Source organism: Epinephelus fuscoguttatus, linkage group LG12 (genome assembly GCF_011397635.1).
Source record: "Epinephelus fuscoguttatus linkage group LG12, E.fuscoguttatus.final_Chr_v1".
Taxonomy (NCBI): domain Eukaryota; kingdom Metazoa; phylum Chordata; class Actinopteri; order Perciformes; family Serranidae; genus Epinephelus; species Epinephelus fuscoguttatus.
In genome coordinates this window covers 23033651-23056049 of record NC_064763.1, presented here as the reverse complement: position 1 = coordinate 23056049, position 22399 = coordinate 23033651, and the positions used below count along the sequence as shown (strand labels likewise).

General features: G+C 43.8%; 1 protein-coding gene across 1 annotated transcript in view; it reads left to right on the top strand.

The window, feature by feature from the left end:
• Positions 1-20722, top strand: part of LOC125898355 (E3 ubiquitin-protein ligase RNF43) — a 111453-nt gene extending 90731 nt beyond the window's left edge. The window contains exons 3-9 of the mRNA XM_049592140.1: positions 15161-15235; positions 15365-15499; positions 16239-16340; positions 16456-16626; positions 16715-16817; positions 17078-18589; positions 19129-20722. Coding sequence (XP_049448097.1) covers positions 15161-15235; positions 15365-15499; positions 16239-16340; positions 16456-16626; positions 16715-16817; positions 17078-18589; positions 19129-19154 — 2124 coding nt within the window. The 3' untranslated portion in view covers positions 19155-20722. The remainder of the gene's footprint in view (positions 1-15160; positions 15236-15364; positions 15500-16238; positions 16341-16455; positions 16627-16714; positions 16818-17077; positions 18590-19128) is intronic.
• Positions 20723-22399: the final 1677 nt, after the last annotated feature.

Here is a 22399-nt window from a genome sequence, read left to right as displayed (position 1 = left end):
ATGTGGAGTCTCTTTTGAACTGCTCAGCAAACAGATGGAGGTTTTCACGCTGCCTTTATGAGATTAAGTGAAACATTCCCATAAAAAAAAAGACATCTCCCCGTGTCCCTCCGCTGTCTCACTTTCTCCTTCCCTTTCTTTCTGTCTTGCCTCTTTTACTTTCTCCTCTTTTTTTTTGTCTGGCTCGCCTCAGGCTTGGGCAAGGGCACGCTGCAGCTGAAAGTGAAGTGGAAAGTAGACAGGTTTGTGTTACCTATAACTACTTCCCCAGGCAAGCAAGCGAGCACTGAGCATCTCCCAGAGTTTAGAGCAAACAGGTCCTGTGAGTCCGACACTGCAGGCGAAGGGAGGGAGTTCTCGTTTCTCCTCTGCAGTATGAACCTGTTTAACTCTGACTCAGGTAGCTTAGTGCCAAGTGCCCCCCCCACCACCTGGCTTTGGCTTTTAACAGGGGTTTGACAAAACAGATTCACAGGGCAAACAGTGAGGCTCTGCAGTATGTAATTCACTGGGATACAATGAGACTATTTAGACTCTGATTTGCATGGGGTAGATGCCTCACAGCTATCAAACTCTTTGATTTTTTTATTTTTTTTTTGGATTGACCCACATTTTGTGGGAAAAATGTCCAGATAAAATCCTTAAAGTCAGACTGACTTACCCACTTACCTCTTTAAGGTGGTGAGTAAATATCTGACATTAAATCCTAATGTCCTGAATATGAGTACGCCTGTGACCTAATGAGTCCAGTAGGCCTACAATATTTAACCTGTCTGTTGTAAAGCCAGCAGGAACACATTTTTAACCATGCTAGCACTGTAGCTATCAGGCTGTTTGGTCCAGACTGAAATATTTCAGCAACTATTAAATGAATTGCCATGAAATTTGGTGCAGACACTTTATCCTACCCCATTTGTGCCGCCCCTCCTCCACTGCAATTGGACAGCTGGGTAAAAGTGACAGTGATAAGTGCAGTGTTTTACCCAAAGTTAAACATTTTTCAGGTCTAGTACCCCTTCTCCACCTGATCACCCCTGGTTCTTAAACTGGTCTCGTTCATGATTCCTGGAACCTTGATACTATCTCATGAACCAGCCCGTGTTTCCACTGGATTTGAGTGGAACTATTTTATTCACAAATGTGTCATCAACAGAGGGCGTTAAACAATGCACAACTGAAGTAAACTAGACTAGCAGAATCGCAGATTGCATCGATTACCTGGGAATTTTAATTTGTTTTTATCCAGAAAACAAGCGCGAACCAACAGTTAATGAGACCACTGCACACTCTTTAACCATTTCTCATTTGACTTCTCCACTGCTACCTCTTCCTCACTTTCCAACCTGTAGAATATGATATGCCCACTGATGTCATCACAGTTCGCACTTCAGGTCAAGGAAAACCAGCTATTTTTTGGTTCCAGCAGTTCTTAACCAATTTATTTTGGATTGAAATACTCTGAATGGCTCAAATTAGGTGCAGGAACCAGAACAGAACTGGTTCCGTATTGGCGGCGTATCACTGACCAGAAAAAAAAAAAAACACCGAATGTGAGGCACTCAGCGCCTCGTCACTCTGCTGGCATTTGTAGCAGAGTGTAAATATGCGATGCTCTAAGTGCATAGAATTAACAAACTACACTGACCTCAGCAAAAAAATGCTTTTCTTTTTATGAAAGTCGAGTTGTCCCTGTCTTACACATGTTGTTGTTGTTCTTCCGTGCTGCTAGACGTTCTTCTTCTTCTTTTGGCATTTAAGGGCAGACTACAATGCTTGTAGGTGTATATGCTTCCCCATCAGGTCTGGAACAAGTGCATCCCCGTTCCCTACAATACTGGAGAAAAATGAGTACCGTCACGTCAACTTTGTACTAAAGTATCAGTTCTTGTGACATCACTACCTTAAGGATGAATTGTAATCACTTCACTTGATTCCCGAACTTCCTTCTTGTGGCATCATCTGGTCAAACTTTGAATGTATCATTTAAAAGCACTGCAGTAGTTAATCTTCACAGAGATGCTAGTATGGCCTCAGACTTTTATACCGCATATCTCTGTTTGGTTTTCCCCTTCGTACCCCCTCGGTATAGACAGGATTTTCAGCTGATTCAACACCTTCAAAGCAACACTTGCTAAATCCTTTCATCAGCAGCCAAACAGAGGAACGTCTGCATTTTGTCAGCTGTACAGTGGCGTTTTGGGGGCCCTTTTTTTGTTTTTTAAATCTGCAGATTTGTGCAGGATGTCTTATGTCATGCAAGTGGCGATTCTCTCTGACAGATCAGTAGTCTGCAGTGTTTTAACTCCACCTTCTATCGACTCAGCTCGCTCTGAACCTCAACTGAGGCGGTACCAAAAAAGTTCTGGGCACTATCCACAACTTTTATGAATGAAAATCAAAAAAAAAACAAAAAAAACAAAAAAAAAACAGCAAATTGAAATGAGTAGAACTGTGCAGTAAAAATGGAGCATTTGTCCCGTCTGCTGAAGCCTGGACCAAAGACTAGTGTGAAAGTCAAGAGAGCTGCAATCCCAGTCGACTGAATGGTGTCTGACTGACAGTTTGAGTCTCCCACTTTCAAGGGACAGCCCCAGCCAACGCTATATAAAACTGGTGAAATACTCAAACCAGCAACCTCAAATAAACTACAGTGTGGTAAAGTTAATTTTACTTAAAGGCTCTGAATAACTCTTTCACCACTGCCTATAAATGAAAGACATTCTCTCCTGTCGTTACAGGAATCGTTTGAACTAAGAAATTAAAAGCTAAATCTGTATCCCTTTAATATTAACTGGGGATGTAGAAGCATTGAGGTGTGAACCTGCAGGTATAAAATCATTTTTCCATTTCCTGTAAATCTCTACCATAAGTGTTAAAGATGTGGTATGTCTTATTTTCATAATCAAATAGACTTAGCTGAGATGTGATTTGCATTGATCTACAGTCAGTCAGACTGTAAAGCAGAGTATTTTTGACATTTTAAATTTTATTTGTGTCTCATTTACAGACAGCGTGTATGTGTGTGTGTGTGTGTGCATTTGTCGCTGTGCTGGCTGTGTGCATGTGTGTGTGTGTGTTTGCTCTGCAGAAAGACACGGCTTACTGCACGGCCTGTTCCAAGAATGAATTCCTGGAGGCTTACAAGAGCTGTTGAATGAGATGGAGGGCTCAGGGCAGGAATGATGGGAGGGGAGGAGAGGAGGGAGGCTGCTCTCCACTGTAGGAGGGTTGTCAGGCTCTCACTTACAGGCCTGATTAAATAACAGGATGCTTTATGAAAACAAGAACATTATCTGCCTCTTAAAAGGCCGGGAAAGGCCCTCTAATTGGCTTCCCCCGAGTCTCTGTGTTGCCGCCCGTCGGTGGTGAGAGAAAAAATCCTCTGCCATGCCTCGACCACAAACGGAGAGAAATTATGCAGGACGCTTTCTCTCCCTCGTCCAGTTATACTCTCATCCCTGCTGTAGGAATGTATCAACATACCGATACAGAGCCTACAAAAAGGCCGTCTTTTCCCACTCTAGGGAGGATTATTCCCACCTGAATCTCTTGATTGAGTGCAATACAAACAATAAAGAGCTAGTGGCTCCTCTGTGGGATCGGACAGCTTCTCATGTGGCGACTTTCACAGCTGAGATTTTTAAAAAATGTTTGGAGAAGTGAGAAGAAAGCGTCAGAGGAGGGTTTGGCATGTTTGTGTTCCCCGACAGATCTGACTCTTCACATCTCTTTCCTGCCATGCAACCCAGGTGGTTTATTTAATTATACTTATTACAGTCAAGTGCTGCTTTGATGAAAGTATATCGGGATAGTTACAACTGCGATTAATTTAAGAAGTGTGTCATGTGCTTACATAGCTTTAGTTGTTCAAATAGATTGTACAGTGTAGCTGTAGAGGTGCTGGTCAACATGTTTTTCTTTTACCTCTCCACAGCTACCTGATTCCCCCTGTTTTCAGTCTTCATGCTAAGCTAAGCTAACCGTTTAATGGCTCTAGTTAGATAAAAAAAAACGATAAGCGGGATTCATACATGGAATCAATGCTGTATCTACAGCGTAGACTGTGTAGATGCGTACCTATGGCGTAGCCTGATGTGCACCTCCCCAGAAATGTAACTACATGTTGCAGCAATGCAGACCTCCTGTTTATTTTTCCAAAGTGGAAACCATTTCCCTCAGTGGAAACTTTTGATTGTGACTCTTAAATTAGACTCAGGAGAGATATTTAAAAGATTAAAGTCTTGACTATTAAACCTTGTAATGGGCAAGCCTTTTTTTTAGCATACATGATAGACGTCAGAGGTATGATCTGACGGAGTTGAGAATTCTCTTAATGCTAATCAAAATACTAATTTTTAAAACATAGTACGGTTTCGATTCAATATGATTCAGGGGTCTGTGATTGATTGATATTAGGTGATATTAAATGCCATTTAATACAGTCTGTTACAGAAGACGCTGCCACCCCTTTCTTTTTTTCTTTTGGACGTTGAAGACAAAAACAACACATAAATAATAAGTACAGTAAAGTTCACTTTACTTTTTCATGGTTTCACTTTGCATCAATGACAGCATATCGCCGATCATTAAATTGATATATCAATCCAGATCAATGGATCATTACACCCCTACTACATATCAGTCCGGATAGACGGGGTTGTAAACTGTAACTGCAACCTGACTGGTCGGTGGAGGCGCACAGCCACGAGGCAGTGATTCCAGTCTTCTTGACATGTTTACTGGCAGTTAACCCTCTCAGTGCCCAGACTTCAAACTGGCTGGGTTAAAAAGTGAAATTGGAGGTCACATGGTGGCGTGTGTGCAATGAAGTCAGGGCTCCATCATCATCTGTCACTGGCAGATGAGACTGATGTGGCCCGCCGGCTGCAGGCGCTCGCCTCTTTGATGTTTCGAGGATGTGTTTAGCGAGCGATAGTGTATCAGATGACTTTGGTCTTTCTCTCTGTCACCCTGTGCTTTGCATTTCAAATGTGTGTCATGCACGGTGTAGCCAGGGCGTGCTAACGAGAGGGGGGCGGCGAGGGACAAGGGAAGTGCAGAGAGAAAGAGAGAGGGAGTGAGTTCTCTAAATGACCTCTGCTACCTCCAGACAGGCAGATCAGGTTCATAACTTTTTCCAGTGTCGCTCTGCAAGAGAAGGGTGGCCAAGCCCAGGTTCTGGATTTAGTGTTTCTGTGTGTGTGTGTGTGTGTGTGTGTGTGTGTGTGTTTTCCAGGATGAATGGAAGTTATAAGTAGGAGGAGGAGGAGTGTGTGTGTGTGTGTGTGTGTGTGTGTGTGTGTGTGATTCAGGCCCACCCCCTCAGGCTCAATACTTTTCCTGAGAGCGTAGAATCTGCTCACCTGCCCTGACATGCCCGTCTGGCCTCCCCACCCCCACCGCCCCCCCCTCCTCCTCCTCCTCCTCTTCATACATTACTCGCCCCCCCTCCAGTGGCCCCACATCAAAGTGCCCCTGTGAGTAATGGATACCCAGCAGGGCCACACCCTTCCCTCCTCCGAACAACTCAACTGCCGCTGAGCCGGTGGCGAACACCCAGCAATCACAGCAGCACACACTCACACATACAGCCATTATTCACACTCAATTAGACTTAAATATACAGCTTCAAAGTTGGCTAAACAATATTTAAAGCAAAGCCATGTAGTTCTGGTTATTTTTTATATCATTTATTTCAACATTACTTTAAGTGTATAAGTGATAATTATTTGTCATCATTTTCCAAATTTTGACACATATATTAGGGTTAGGTTTGGATCGACTGTGGCCTTTGGACAGATCAGGTGTAATGATGTTTTGAAGCTGGAGTTTGGGATTTTATATATGAACGTCCATTACATTCAAGCCCTTGCCAAAGGAGTCAGCAGGACCGTGTCCGGTCTGTGACCATGAATGTCACATTAATCCAGTATCTATTACACTACATCATCACAGAAAATTCTCCTCATGGTCCAACCAACCCGAACAGAGCTGAGCCAATCTGCCTTTTGTTTTCACGCACTGTAGGATTGGAATGAGCTGCAAGGCAGACTTAACTTCAAATCTTTGATCAAAAGTACTTCAGATTCAGTTTTCACACTATGAGAATAACAAGGGCCGTTATTTGACATGATTCTTTTAGCTTCAGATTCCTGTATGTTTTGTGTCATATTTTGTCAGAGTTTCAAATAATGAGTTATGTAAACAACACAGTCTTACTTCAAAGTCGTCGGAATCCAGTGCTTGGGCAGTGATTTGCGGTGTCAGGCACTGAGGAAAAAAGCCGTCCTTTAATGTCGGCATGATGCGCAGCCAGTCGCCATGATAGTTTAACAGCGCTCAGGGGCGTCAGGGGGAAACACAGCACGACAAGAACGAAAGTTAAGGCAGCGAAAGTCCGAATAGGGCGGGTGGGAGGGGTAGTGTATTGGTCCAACAACGTGAGAGAGCAGCGTTTGCAGCCTGTAAGATTATAAAGCCAAACCCTGTTCTTTTTTTCCTAAACCCACCCACATGCGTTAGTTGTTGGAGGAAGAAATTGTCAATTCACGATGTTGTATCGACATAGTGGTTTTATTTTGAAAGAGACTGTATATAAACTGTGAATTTCCTGTGAAAATGAAAATATATTTTGAAAGAAAACGGGCAGAACTTGACATGGCGTCCCAGAACAACGAACGCACCCAGGGTACCTTGCACGTCGTATCTGGACGTGGAAAGTCCATGCCCAAACATCAATATGTGACGAGGTTGGAGTGAGAATGTGTTGATGTAAAAGTAATCCCTGTGAGTAAAAACTTTATATCGTTCTGAACACTGTTTCAGGCTCATGACGGATTTCTTTGGTCATCTGCTCAAAACATTCTACTGCAAGTTTACATTACATACACTGCTACATGTAGCTACATGCTAACGTCAAGGGGAGATGTAATCTTGGTTGCAGGTATTGGTAATTTCTCACTGGTTTCAGATCATATTCCTACTAGATTATGTCAGGTTGTGTGTAGAAGCTTTTATTGTTGATTTTGAACAGTAGAAAGTGCCGCTATACCCCGTTACAGTCGGCTGCAATAGATGTACAGAGACATCAAGATAAAGAAGACCTGGAAATGCTGACCACTCCAGGCTCTTTTGGGAGGGGGGCTCAAAGAGACAGGAGTGTTGTAGACTGGGGGTGAACACAGGTGTTCCAGGACAGACAGTATGAAGAAAATAAAGAGTTTTTTGATGACTTAAGAATGTAAACATGTTGTAGTGGAAACCCAGAATACAAGTATGAACCTGAAAATGAGCATAATAAGCCCCCTTTAAACACAATGTCCATAAGACTAGCTCAGACTGCACCTGTTTTCAGTGCCACTTAAACCCCCTCCTATTATCACCACCAGCCCTCGCCCCCGTCTGCTCCTCATTTAGCCATGCGGCGTGTCCCAGTGCCTCAGTAATGGTTCCAGTGTGCCGGGCCAGTCAGGAGAAATGACAGAGCAGAGAGTCGGCCTCAGACCTGTAGGCCCGGAGCTCTGCACTCTGTCATTAGACACTTTAATGCAGCAGCACCACAGCCTGCTCGCCTCACTCCATCCTTCTCTTCTTTTTTTTTCTGTACCTCGTTCACTCTCACTCCTCATTCCCACACATATTATTCCATGGTATAATTTACTCGTGCACTGAATGATGTGGATCCTCACGCTGGTAAAAGACAAGTTAAATAGAGTCTAGTGGCATGTTTTCAAGGAGGCGGGAGGGGACACCGAGGAAATGCAACATCAACAGGTTTATGGCGGAGTGTGTGGTGGTGTGTAATTAACGGTAATAAAGATTTTCACTGTAAGGACAACCGTGCTCACTAATTAGTTTAGGTTGAGACTGAAATGTCTTACTTGCTGGTTGCGCTGATAAAAAATGTCTGACTTAACATGGTGATTTAGTTAAAGGATTACTTCACCTTCCAAATTACCATTTGTATATCAATTACTCAACTCGTGTCACGTTGAGTTCGTGAAGAAAACTTTTTTTTTTTTTTTGCATGTCTCCGCAGTGAAAGGAGAATCCAAAAACAGACTCCATCGATAGAAACTGTAATTTTACCTTGCTGAACACTGAAGCTGCTGATTTAACATGGCCTCAATCAGTAAGTTTTGTGACTTTGGTAAATCCAATCTCACCCCTTAAAATGCTGGTTCCCAACCTTTATTTAGTTTTATTTGACCTTTAGTGAACCAGAAAAAACCTCTTACTTTTTCAAGGGTTTCCTGGCCGAGACAGGCAGCAACATCAGTTACAGACAAACATGGAACATAAACACAAAATAAAAAATACACAGCTCTAAAATAAGCAATATGAAACACAAAATGAGATTGCTACAAAGAAAACCTAAAAAGTATGTTAATATATGCTATAAGTGAACCATAAAAGTGCAGAAAAGTTTATCAGTTGTTCTGTTATGCTTTGAATATAATATGAAATATCCAAAAAATATGTGACCTAGTCAGGGGTACCGAAACGACAAAGGTTGGGAACCACTGCTTTAAAACACCAAAGTCACACAAAGACACAAACTAGCTGATCCAGGCAGCGGTAGACCAGCAGCTCCTGTGTTCAGCAAGGTAAAATTACTGTTTTGGTCAATGGAGTCTGGCTTTGAAGTTTCACTTTCAGTTCCCCAACAGAAAGGGCTGTCTGTTTTAGAAGTATCAAGCATCCAACTGGATAAATGAAACTTGGATTATACTGCACGAGTTGTGTGGGAGTTTGTAAACAGATATTTTGATACAGTTTTGCTGTTGTTAAACGTGGACCCCTATGACTTTACATAAGTCTCTGTTTTTGGATTCTTCGTTCACCATGCCAGCAAGCATGAAAGTGTGCGAGAAATAATATTTTCCTTCAAGAAGAAAAACATTATGAAAGAGTAAAACATTTCCTTGTTTTTTGGGTAAAACTGAGAGAAGTTAACTTCGTTCATGGTTTCTCTCCTTGTTGCTAGTTCTCTGTTTGCCTTGTTACGTCTGTTTAAAGCTGAAACGAATTCCCTAGAAAATTCCTAAAACAATGGAAATGCTGGCAACATCTGGAACAAGTCAGATTATCTCACTTCATTAGCAGATTATCTCTGGTTAAGAAGTCTCAATATGAGAATAGACGACTGTTGTTTCTGTGCACTCACAGCTGCAGATAAGTGACTTCAAAGATCTTATTCACTGCCCCTTTAATGCTCAGATTTAAATCAAATCTGCTGTCAGAAGTCAAAGGTTATGAAGCTACTGGGTCACACTTGGATTCTAAATGGAGTTCTGTAATCATAGATGTTCAACTAATATAGCAGATGTTTCTCCATGGCAAGACTGAACGTGTGTCTGTATGTAATATTCTCATTATTGCCCTCTCCTTTTCCTCTCCGTTACGTCGGAACATGGCTGCAGATGAAGGAGAATCGGCCGCTGGATTGAATTGGTGCTGCTGTGCCATCCGCACCACATTAAACCCATGACAAACACTGAGACGTTAACAGGCAAAGCGATCTTGTCAGGCGACGGAAAAACCTTGGCACGTCCCTTACGTGAAATAAAGACATCAGAGCAGCAGCGTAGTTTGTTTCTGCCCTGCTGAGAACACACTGTGATGCCAGGCCTGGCTCACAGACCGCACTTCGCCAGGGATGTAAACAAACAGTGCTGGCTGGCCCCGAGCGGGCCACCCAATGCTGGAGAGGGCAGCTCGCTGGCTCGATCTGGTGTTTATGCAAGATGAGCTGTGGTTAATGCTGCCGTGAGCCAAGTGCTGCTCGTAGTAAGGTGGAACACACATTCTGGATTGGTTTGTTTGTATAAATCATTTGCTCCTGTCAGCATCAGGAGGTGTTACAATTTAAAGACACTGGCCTTTGAATTTTTATGAGATTATAGCAGCTTTCATATAATGTCGGTGTAGACTGTGTGGTGTCGTCCATGTCCTCCTTTGTGGTGGTGATGGGACTGATTGTGAGCAGTTAGACAAAAAAGTCTCATCAGGCCTGCTTACTTGGTAGCACTCCTGTACTTAGGTTTTGAGTATTTTGAGAAGGGCTGAATCTATACCTCCATCTATTTCGTAACCGCTTACCCTCTTGAGGGTCGTGGGGGGGCTGGAGCCTATCCCAGCTGACATTGGGCAAGAAGCGGGCTACACCCTGGACAGGTCGCCAGACTATCACAGGGCTGACACATAGAGACAGACAACCATTCACACTCACATTCACACCTATGGAAAATTTAGAGTCACCAATTAACCTGCATGTCTTTGGACTGTGGGAGGAAGCTGGAGTACCTGGAGAAAACCCACGCTGACACGGGGAGAACATGCAAACTCAGCTTCCTCCTGGGACTGAACCAGGAACCCTCTTGCTGTGCGGCGACAGTGCTAACCACTGCATCACTGTGCTGCCTGAAGGGCTGAGTACTAAGCAAAAAAAAAACATCATATTGCGATTATTTTAACAGATATTGCAACTGCGATTGAGTCACAATTTTAGTGGGAATGGTCATTTTTACATCTCAGTTTTCACTGAATAAAATATAAAATGTTGATGATAGCATTTTTGCTGGGGTCTGTATCAAACAAGCGTGTTCTCTTACAAGAATACATCCTGTGGATGGGCTGGGATGCATCGTCAGTGATGTATCCTGGGGTGAGCAGCAGGGGTTTCGGGTCTTTTCAAACATCAGACACCCTCACCCAGGCGACCCAGCTGGGGGTGACCGGTTGACATATAAATAAACTCAACATAACTGGACCAGAAAAGTCACAAAATGAAGTACAAATCAAGTTGAAGTTGGAAATCTTTTCGACCTATAAATACACTCATTCTAAACTTTATGCCGGCGACACGTTTACCAGCATCCTGACTTTTTTGGAATTAGGGTTGTAAGTTAGTATACTTTTTTCCTATACCTTTTTTGCTGTTGATGTACATTGTTGTCCCTCAGTGTGATAGATAAAGGAGAAGCTGCTTACAGAAGTCAGAGACTACGATTGGGGGTGACACACCTTCAGAAGTCTTGGATAACAAATCAAAAAACACAACTGAATGCTTTGGAAAAGATTTTTACATCCTTTTTGCTAAATTTAAATTTCAAAGGCACTCCGGATTCAGTTTGATCGACATCAGTGGCATTTATTTCCTTTTTGTACAAAATAATAGACTGTGTTAATGTCTCAACAATATTCTGTAACAATTAGTATATTATATGTATAAAATTGAAATTGTACAGACTTGAGACAAAGCTGGAGGATTTCTTTTGATAAACTGGGGTCGCCAAAGTTGGAAATGTTTAAATTCTACACACAGTGACTTTAAAGGGACAGTTCACCATGAGGATGCACGCTTCCTTCTGCATGGTGATACAATTGGCAGGTGTAGTTCAGGAAAAAGAAAATAGTGGAATTAAAATGTGGTGGTGTAGGTCGTACCTCCGTGGAACTTGGATCATAGATGACAACAATAAAAGCAGTAACTCCTATACAGCTCCACGTAGGCTAAAATAAAGCAGTTGAATTTAAAATAAATCAATTCCTACATTCAAAGAATCAGTTAAAAAAAATTGCAGTACTTAAGTGAATAATTATTTTTTCCACTCATAGCAACAGGCTGTCTGTGTTGAATGCATACCTGCTGGTGTACCTGTGTGACCTCACAGTGTCCCTCTCTGGCTCTGTGCCCTCAGGTGTGTTTATGTTTGTGACAGCCGCCACTACCTGCTGCACCTCCTCGCCGGCTCTGTTTCACAAAAACACAGCAAGGACCTCCCCTGGACAAAAACCCAACCAGTGTTAAAAGCAGACTGTTGTGGTCCGTGCATTGTTTGTTAGTTTTTCAGTGATGACGTCGTCTGTTTACCTCTTTAAACCGCAGTCAGCTCCAGTGCTGCAATTGTTAATGTTTACTCAAGTGCCAAATAGTGATGAATCCCATGTGTCACCTCACGAGGATGGGTGTTTACCTCACCACAGCCATGTCTGTTTCAGTTCCGACCATAACAGAATCTGGAGATGTTGAAACCCTCGCGCTGGCAGTCTTTTTAACTCGTCTTGTTAGCGTCAGATCTTTTCACGGCACCATTAAAGGATAAATATATCTGCTAATAATCATAATGAGATCTCTCAGGCCTCTTCTTGGTTTGTGGCTCAGTCTAGTCGAACACACTGCTAATACTGGCATATAAGAACACCACAGCAGCAGTCATTCGATGAATACATTATGATATATCTTCTTAAAGTGTAGGCGACTGTGTGTGTTTGGCTTCCCTGCGTTTATTACCACCATCAGAGGACGTGTGGGCTCAGTCAGGAACTTTTGAACCCCAGGTAAAGCAAATTCCCACATGTCAGAGATCTAGTTTTTTTCCTCTTATGTGACCGCACCCCATTTAGGCCCATGCACGTACTACAATTACTGCTCTGATGAAACAGGCTGCTGCACACAGAGCTGGAAGCCAGATCAAAGGGGATATGTAAATTTTTTTATTTGACCTCTCTCTGACCGTCAATACTATGGCCACCGGCGGTTCTGTGGGACAATGTTGTTAACTCTGAACTGCACGCCACATTATGTTGGAAAACATACGTACATGCTGTATGCACGCTCACACATGGGCAATTAGTGCACGTGGTGCTTTTATCTGCAGCGCTGGGAGGGTTACTTATAAAACATATTTCACTACAGATTACTGAATACACGCCCTGGAAATGTAGTTTATATTCTAAATACTTTGGATTACTTTAAAATCATCTTGCAGAGCTCATTTGGCTTGGTCGTATATTTCCACGCCAAAAACACATTCCTGATGGTTCCCTGCATGTGCATCTCTTTTTTTAATCTGTCATAGCAGCCTGAGTGCACCTTCCCACCCTGGGCTGCGAGCAGCAGGCGAGAAATCACTGTTTAGTGTTGTGTTTGACCCGGGTGATTAGGTGTTTAAACTCCTGTCTCCTCCTCATTAGGCGTTGGCAGATGCCAGACACTTGAGAGCATGTGATGAGATATTGATGGCTGCTACACTATTTGTTTTCTCGCCGTCTTGTGGTGATGCTCGATTAAGCATTTCTTTTTTTCTTAGGGCGCTCTGATAACAAAATTAACATTCAGAGAAACACAAGACAACGTCAGGTCAGGTCAGGTCAGGTCAGGTCAGGTCACAGACACAAACCGAAGCATATAGTCTAGATGTTGGCATGATGTTTCTCTGATGGAATCTGATCAAGCACTGAGGTCTTTGCACGTCAGACATAGACATAAATGGCTGTCCCACTCGACAAGTAAGAGCTCCTGTATGTCTGTGGTGTCTCCACAGCATTTTTTACTTTAGTGACACTTTAATTACTAATGAATATTAAACTTACAGGCATAAAATTCACAGTCGATCATTTCAATACACTCGTAGCTTATGGTAGCTAATGTCAGCAAAGTCTAGATATCACTATTCACACTTCACTTCATCACTGTCACACTTATTGTGGTCCTTGTAATTCTGTTTTAGCTTTTGAAGCTTCTCAGAGTACTGTTTCCCATTTCCTTGCAGGAGATTTTTGCATACCCTTCATCATTTCAAGTCTAGGTCACCATTTCAAGTTCCCGCTGAACTTTGTCCTCAGTATGCTCAATAAGGCCTGGACTTTTTCATCTGTCCATCTGTAACTCCATGCTTATGTGTTAACGTGGAAGCAAACAGAACAAAAAACTGGTTTACAGCAGTAGACTTTGTAAAATGTTGGTTGATGCTGTCTCGTGAATCTTTGCTGTGAGCACTAAACCAATAAGGAATTTTCAGTGCTGCAAGCCCCAATCCCAAAGAATTACCTTACAATCAAGGACTTTTTGGGGGATATAATAATGTCCCCAGAGCTTAATTGAGACTTTGGTCCATGCTGTCAAAATGCGATGAGTTCCTCAAAAGGTTCCTGCCATCACAAAAGGACTTACAGTAGGCATTTTCGGGCCGAACAGTTTTGGGGACTCCCTGAGCGGAACTGCTTACCAGAAAGCTCTTCCAAGAACTACGTACACTCAAGTGCTTTTTTCAGTTTGAATTGGCATCCCCGATAGGAACACTGAAGTGACGCACTGCTGGGTTGGTATATCAACATCACTTTTGTTTTGACAAGTCAAAATTGCATTTCCACCATCACATAAATATGACTTCATTTCGTTATGAGCCATTGTTTGTGTTTCGTGTTGTCTGTTGTTTACACGGCTAACTGTTTTTCAAATATTGAGGCTGCTGGTGCAGCTTTGGCTCATGTATTTGATCAGTAAAGGCACACTTACATCACTTATGGTTCCTCTTGTGCTGGGAGAGGACCCACTCCGAAGTACGAACTAAGAAAGTCCATCAAAATGGAGTTCTAAGGACTACAATGGTTCCTAGTTCTTACAGTGTGGACAGAACAAAAAGGATGGTTCGTAGAACTATGAGAAGTTTCTGAGCTATTATTGAGTTAGTACACTAACCACCGAGCCAATGACTACATGACGCTTCTCTACTTGTTTTATAGTTTCACTACGTCTCAACATTTGCTGTCACTTGTGGCTACCTATTGTTTATAATGTTACATCAACAACTGACCACATGACTACTTGTCTCTAAAATATTCTTTCAGCTTTACACTTCACTGTAAAATGACAGTGATTGAACGCAGCACACTCAGAGCCTGGTTTGAATACAAAACGTCCTTATTTGCATGTTGAGCTGATGCAACACCCGTCTCCCTTCATTCAGTGTTTCACCTTCTCTTTTCACTTAATTAAACAATCCTCCACTGTTTCATTGGTTACATCCTCCAACGTAAGATAAAGGTTTAGATTACCAGTGCTGCAGCCTTCAGCTTCCTTCTAACACACTTTTTAGGCAGTGTGTGGCTTCAGAAGTCAGGTGGAGAAGTGACAGGAGGAGGTGGGGAGGTGTACTTTGGTCTGAGGCTCAGTGCGTCACTGCCACCTAGTGATGGGTTGAGACACTAAATGAAGAAGTATGGTTTTCTATAACCACGAGTGATGTTCTCTGTTGCTGAACGCCGTTTTGTCCTTTAGTGAGATCACACGCAGTATAAGAATATCATAAAAACTGTCCTTGCTGTCTGTATGTTTTGTTTCTAACTGTTGTCCCTCCTGTGTCGTCTCCTGCAGGCTCGCATGGCGTTGGACAAAGGAGCACAGGCTGTTATCTTTGATGTCAGTGATGATGCCAATGCTGCTGCTGAGGTGAGAGTGCAGACACAGCTACATTTACAGCTATATTTATTCATAAAATATGAAAGACAGAAAAGCACACAGAAATGTCACACTCATCATAATTCTGTGATTACCATCCCGTGTGCAAAACACACACAGCTGAGAGAAACAGACTCCCTTCCCCGACCGGTCGTGCTGGTGGAGGCGGAGGATGCTGAGGAGCTGATGGGTTTGGTCAACAAGAACGAGGAGGCCAAAGTTCGCATTGAGATCATGGTGGAGCAGCCTAAATGGGTAAGCACTGAAACATACACACACCTGTGACTCTCCTATCATTGGCTAGAGGTTGTGTGAAAGTGTGTCTCACAACATCATGGAAAGGATAACCACAGAGATAGAGCTTTTCGTTAAAGCATTAGACCTTTTTGTTTTACTAAAAACAGCCCCAAAATTGCTATCACCAAACCCACCAGACTCCATTTAAATAAACTGTAATTTTAGCATGTATAGAGTCAGTGTATTATCACATCTAACTGGGTGAATTAAAGGTTTATTTTAGCCAAGCCAGAGCTGGTGATTGTTGAAACAGCTGAAAGATGAATGGACAAGGTTTTTGTGAGTTTTATGTACTTTTTGTCAACTTTGAATGAATTGCGTTTTACGATGATAAAATTATTGTTAATTTGACTGGAGTCTGGTGGGTTTGGCGATGAAGATTTTGGGGCTTTTTCTGGTGAAACAAAAAGGTCTATCTCTGTAGGGATCCTTTCTTTAATGTCGTCAGACACTTAAATCACACTACGATCTGAGTGTGGCCGTACACTGACAGCGTGAACGGCTACCAACTGCAGCAATCTCACCAAATACTGGACCATTTTCAAAAGTGGTTGTTTCCATTTGTTTCTTACATACACATAAACATGGGAGAAAAAGGGTCTATGATGAAAATTACTGAAGTCACCCCTTAAGATATCTTGGAGTGGTCTCTGATTTAATACAAATATTTTTTTGCTCTCTTTCCATCCCTTTTCAGCCACATTATGATGTGGGTATCCTGCTCACCATTGTCTTAGTTATTCTAACCATCGTCCTAATCTTCGCTTTCCGCTACAAGTGCAAGTCCAACAGGACCTGGGTGAGTGTTAACCTTACAGTGACATGGGTGTCAGTACATTGTCTTCTTTTTGGATCCACAGCTCAGCTGAAGATCTTTCAAAGGTTTTTCTAACCCTCGCTTCTTGTGCATGTAGGACTCTGTCCATCAGCAGACCATGCGGGCCATCAGTCGATTGGAGACCAAAACCTACAGCTCCCAAGGCTGCTCGGGCTCTCAGCGCCACCGTGCAGCCTGGGGGTCAGCGAGTAGCTCCAACTCGAGCCCCGTCTGTGCTATCTGCCTGGAGGATTTCCAGGACGGACAAGTAAGAGGAGAAAGAGTGAGGAACACACTGTATCTGTAGATGTAACTGTCCTCGTCTCAAATCTACCTCTGTTTCACTTTTATACCAGCATCTGAGGATCATCTCCTGTGCTCATGAGTTCCACAAAGACTGCGTTGACCCCTGGCTACTACAGCATCGCACCTGTCCCCTCTGCATGCACAACATCATGGGTGAGTAACGGCATATTTCCAGTTGAGTTTTGGTAAAGAAGGAATCTTAAAATGGTTATGAAGATTAGTTTAGGCTCTCTTTTCCATGCTTTGACTGATATCTGCAGTGCTGTCAATAGAGGACTTTTCGTCAATTTGAAATTTTAGATCTTGAATTTAAATTCACATCGATTTTTTAACCCCTTCTTGAATCTGCTGTGATAGACGTTACTGTTACCCTGCAATGTCCTGTGTGTTCTGACTGCTGTTGTGGCCCACAGGGACAGAGCGGCAGCCTCAGAGGAACAGACTCCAGCAGAGTCCGGAGCAAAGCCAGAGTTTCCTGCACCCTCAGCCTTACAGCAGCCCACGCAACCACCCCTTCCCCCAGCATGCCATCCCCTTCTCTATGAGGCCCCATTATCCTCGTGGACCCTCAGGACCCTATCCCTCTCTGGGCCACTACACTGGCTCTTCTCCCATGGACGCCCAAACTCTACGTTTCCTCACCAGCAGGCCCCTTACGTCCGGTTGTGGATACCACCTTCCTGCAGAGGGTCCTGGGAGGCCCCACAGGATTGGAGGTAACTGCAGGACTTCCACGCACCATTACACGCCTCGTAGGTCCTGCCACAACTATCGCTCGTCCTGTCCGGCCCAGCGCAGTGCATCCAGCTCAAGACTGCACCACACTGCCTCTGCCACACCACAGAACCGTGGAGCGCCGGCTCATAGCCGGCAGGACGACGGCAGCTGCTCGGGTGGCAGCTACCACACAGAGCGCAGCGGATACTTGGCAGACGGGCCAGCGAGCGACTCCAGCTCAGGCCCATGTCATGGCTCCTCCAGCGACTCAGTTCTCAACTGTACTGATGTGTCCTTGCAGGGGGTTTATGGCAGCTGGTCCACCTTCCGTAGCTCTCTGAGCAGTGACTACGATCCGTTTGGTTGTTATGGGCCAGGTCCTGGGCGCGCCCCTCGCAGGAACAGCTTAGAGGCAGGCGCCCAGGCCCGGCCCAGGTCTTTGGATTCTGTGGTAAATAAAGCAGGCTGCCCTGAAGAGCAGCCGCAGACTGTGTTCAGCCACATCCACTACCACCGCCACAGACACCACCACTATGAGGAGGGGGAGCACAGCCAGGGCCCGAGCAGAGGCTCAGACGAGGAGCAGGGAGCCGCTGCTGCTGCTGCAGCTGCACCTGCTGCTCTCGTCCTGGACAAAGACTCACCTGTCTGCCCTCCTAAGCACACCCCCTGCCAGTGCACAAAGCCAGACCCCACAGATCGGCCCAGTCCGGGGGCAGAGTGTCAGGACCACGACCCCAGCAGCCCTACAGGACCTCCTGTCCTGGTATCCCCAATCCCTTTACAGCTTCAATCCCACTGCTGCCACCAGGGACACGCACATCCTCCCACTACTCTTGGGCGAGTGGGTGGCTGTGTGCTTGATGGCCCCTCTGTTCGCTTCCATCAGAGCTTAGATCTGCAGGATGACCGAAGCATCCACATCCACTATGGTCAGGGCCCGGGCTTCTGCTGCTCTCCTCCTGAGCTGCACCCTGCCTTGCTCCCTGTGCCCCTCATTCTGGACTCTGGAGGTATGGAGGAGTGGCCTTGCTATGCCGGGGCCCACGTTGTGTGGCAAAAGCGGGTGCAGCAGGCCCGCTCAGAGCCTCAGCTCTTGGGGCCGGGGACCTCTATGGACAGGCCACCCTGCAGGTTCCACCACGGCCCTGCTGCTGACCGCAACACAGACATTTGTTTGTACTGCCAAACATTACGTCACAATCAGGGTGGGTGCCTCCTTTGTTTACCTTTAATAACATGGCCAGGTCATTGGCTTTAAAGTACAACTTTGGGTTATTATTTTCATAGTTTTGGGCATCATTTCTATTAGTTGTGATAATGATTACTCACCAAAATACTGGTAAGCTGTAGGAACACGGCGACATCACTACAGCAAAGTCAGACTGGGCAAGAAACGAGCAGTCAGATGATCTGTAAAGGAAACAAGCCAATAGCTACATTTTCTGAATTGCTTTCTTTGGACATTACTCACCTAAGTGCTATATTGTGGTTTCTTAAAGACGTTTCGCCTCTCACCCAAGATGCTTCTTCAGTTCTGAAGAGGAACAGAAGAACAGAACTGAAGAAGCATCTTGGATGAGAGGCGAAACATCTTCAAGAAACTCAAGCAAGTCTAGTTGCTAACGATATAGCACTTAGGATGACCATGACCTGGATAACCGAGAACCTTCACCAACATATCAATTACTCACATTTTTTCCTTATCGTACTTTGAAGGTAACTTGAGCTGTTTTTGTGTCCGCAGGATCAGAAGAGGAGTCTGGTGTGTGAGAACTTGTTGCATCCCCATTATCACGCTGCTACACAGGAGCCAGAATGGACAAGCCTCTCATTGGCTATCGCTCTCATGTCTTCCGCATAATTCCACCAGCAATGCCTTTCGTGCAGACGATTCCCCAGCTTCCCCCATGAGTCACAGCTCACACGCTGATATGCTCTCTCAGCTGAGTGTGATTGAATTTACCCTGATTATATAAAGCTAAACTTTTTATTGAATTTATGATGAATGATTTAAATTTTTGGGAGTTGCTGGGGAAACGACTCATACACCACAAAGGGGGGAAAGTGTTTTTCTGTGTTTTCCTCGTCAGTTATAGGAAGAATATTCATCACCGACATGATATCACAAGTTCCCATGCTCCTTAGTGACAACTAACGAATGATCCTTGCTTAGGGTGTTGAGCCCTCATGAAGTGAGACTCCATCTTTGTGTCGCTCACTCTGTTGCAGAATAACTTGATTTATCTTGGAGGTACTTTACTCTGCGTGATCTTGGCCTTCCTTCGCTGAGTTCAGTCTCAGCTCAGAGAAGCTTTTCTCTCCAGCCTACCTCAGCTCAGATTTCTTAACATGCCTCACACAGGGGGTCTTTAAAGGTACTGCTGTAGTGATTTTTCTTTTGTTTTGTTTTGGTTTTTTTTTTTTGTTTTGTTTTGTTTTGGGTTTTTTTTTGGTCACAACCATGTAGCTCCCATAAACTCAACAACTCAAACGTCTTCCTCTTGGCAGTCTGACCTGTCCAAACGGAGAGAAAGGTTGATGCTCAGCCCCTCAAACAACGAGCATTCACTGAGGTTGCTGAGCCTTGCATGGGCCTTGTTTTCACTATTTCAATAATGGCAGCTGTTTTCAACATGTTTGTATTTTGGATCATTTTCTTTTCTTTTTTTTTTTGTAGTCTGTAATTTTATTTTTTTTTTTTAACTTTTCAAAATGAACCAGTTTGACTGAATTATGTCGTTGTCATACAAGCTATTGACTTGTTCTTGTCATTTCTCTTGCCAGTGGTTACTTCATGTATTTGACCTCAGTGCTGTTAAACCCCATAATCAGTGCATAGTGAACAGCCTCATCAGAGGGATGACACCATATGCTCTGCTCCTTTTAAAGTATACCTCACTCCACAGATGACCATTTGTATATCAATTACTCACGCCGTATTACGTTATATTTGTGAGGAAAGCGTTGTTTTTCTCACATTCCTCCACGGTGAACGAAGAATCCAAAAACTGAGGAAATTCTCTATGAATTGAAGTCATGGGGTCCACATTTAATAACAGCAAAACTATATCAAAACATTTGTGTACAAACTCTCACACAACTCGTGCGGTATAATCCAAGTCTCATTTATGGAGTTGTACGATCAGCACTTCCCAAACAGGCAGCCCCTTTCAGATGGGAAACTGAACTGAAACTAAAACTTATCTATGCTCTCTTCAATCCAGACTCCATTGAAAAAAACAGTAATTTTACCTCGCTGAAAACATGAGCTGCTGGTCTACCACTGCCTCGATCAGTCAGTTAGTTTGTGTTATTGTGTGACTGTGGTGAATCAAATCTAACCCCTTAAAACACCAAAGTCACACAATGACACAAACTAAATAACTGATGGAGGCAGTGGTAGACCAGCAGCTGCTGTATTCAGCAAGGTAAAATCACTGTTTTCATCAATGGAGTCTGGCTTTGAAGAGAGCGGATGTTTTGAAGTTTTGCTGTTGTTACCTTCACAAATTTGAATGTAACACCTGGTGAGTAACTGATATACAAACAGTTATTTGAGGGGTGAGGTATTCCTTTTAAAGCTTAGTTCATCACAATTTTGTATTATCCCCTAAAAAGGATATACCTTCCTGTTGGCTTCCAGCGACTAAAGCTCTAGAGGAATATTCTACATTGCAGCCATAGAAAAGAGATAGTGACTATGTAATTATATAACTGGAGTAAAGCCATGCTAGGTAGACCTTACAGTCCCAAGCATCAGCTCAGTCTGTTGCCGTAGCACCAGTTCAATGAAAGCTCGGTGTGCTGTTCCCATGATTTCAAACTGTAATGGGCAGAGCCTGAGAAATGTCTCAGGAACAATCAAACACTGGAAAAATGGGAAGAATTCATTTACCTTAGTTACAGTAATGCTACCTGAGTTGGTAAATGATCCTTTGTCGTGGTGAATGAGCACTGTCAAGCCCTGCTTTAAAGAAAGGATCCACCGTAAAGGGACAGTTCAACCCAAAATCAAAAATATATATGTTTCTTCTTACCTGTAGTGCTGTTTATCAGTCTAGATTGTTTGGGTGTGAGTTGCTGAGTGTTGGAGACACCGGCCAAAGAGCTTGTGGTGCTCAAAGCACAAAAAAAAACAAAAAAACAGCACTGTCTCTTTCCAGAAATCATGACCTTGTTACTCAAGATAATCCACAGACCTTGTTGTGAGCAGATTCATGTAGGAACTACTTTCTTTCTACGGAACAGATAGCGTGCATCTCCTCATGGTCGAGAGGCTCATGCTGGTGACAGCACCAGATGTTTAAACACGTTAAAGGAATCGTCCTTGGTCATATTTGGCAAACCTTCTGTTTTACCTGGGATACTTATTTTTCATCGCCCTGTCCCACTTTTCTCCTGGGGTCACAATTCTGGCACTGCACAACATGTATAAACCCAATGACTTTAAAAGTAGACTGTTTCCTACCTGTTGGTGCTTCCCTCTCTTTCTCCCTCCTTTTCCAACCCTCCAGCCCAGCATGAGTAGGGCACAGCTGCTGGTGAAGACCTCATCTCTGTGCTGAAGCGTGCGTAAAACGACAGGACGCTCCATCTGGATTTGAGGGGTGCCTTGGGGGTTGGGGGTACCCAGCTGTCTTGTAGAGACTCAGGGGTGTGTGGGCCATGGAGGATAGCCGGATGAGGACCCTTGCATGGGCCAAGCCTACAGCCTGGCCACCCTCCCTCCCTCCCTCCTCCAGGTACTCTGCTGGAGTACGGGGGTAATAATCCAAAAACTAAACAAAATTTAATGTATTCAACATAAAAATTCTGATGCAGTCTACTTTTTTTAAACTTGTTTTTATTCTGCAAAAGTCACCAGAACGCATGAAGCAAAGTTTATGAAACAAAAAAATTCCTCTTTCAAAATCCTCCCTATTTTTGAGGTCTGTGACATTAGCTAGCTTGGTGGTGCTAGGTGAGCTAGCAGTAGATGCATGCTTTCTTCTGTGCGTCCATACACCTAGCAGGTG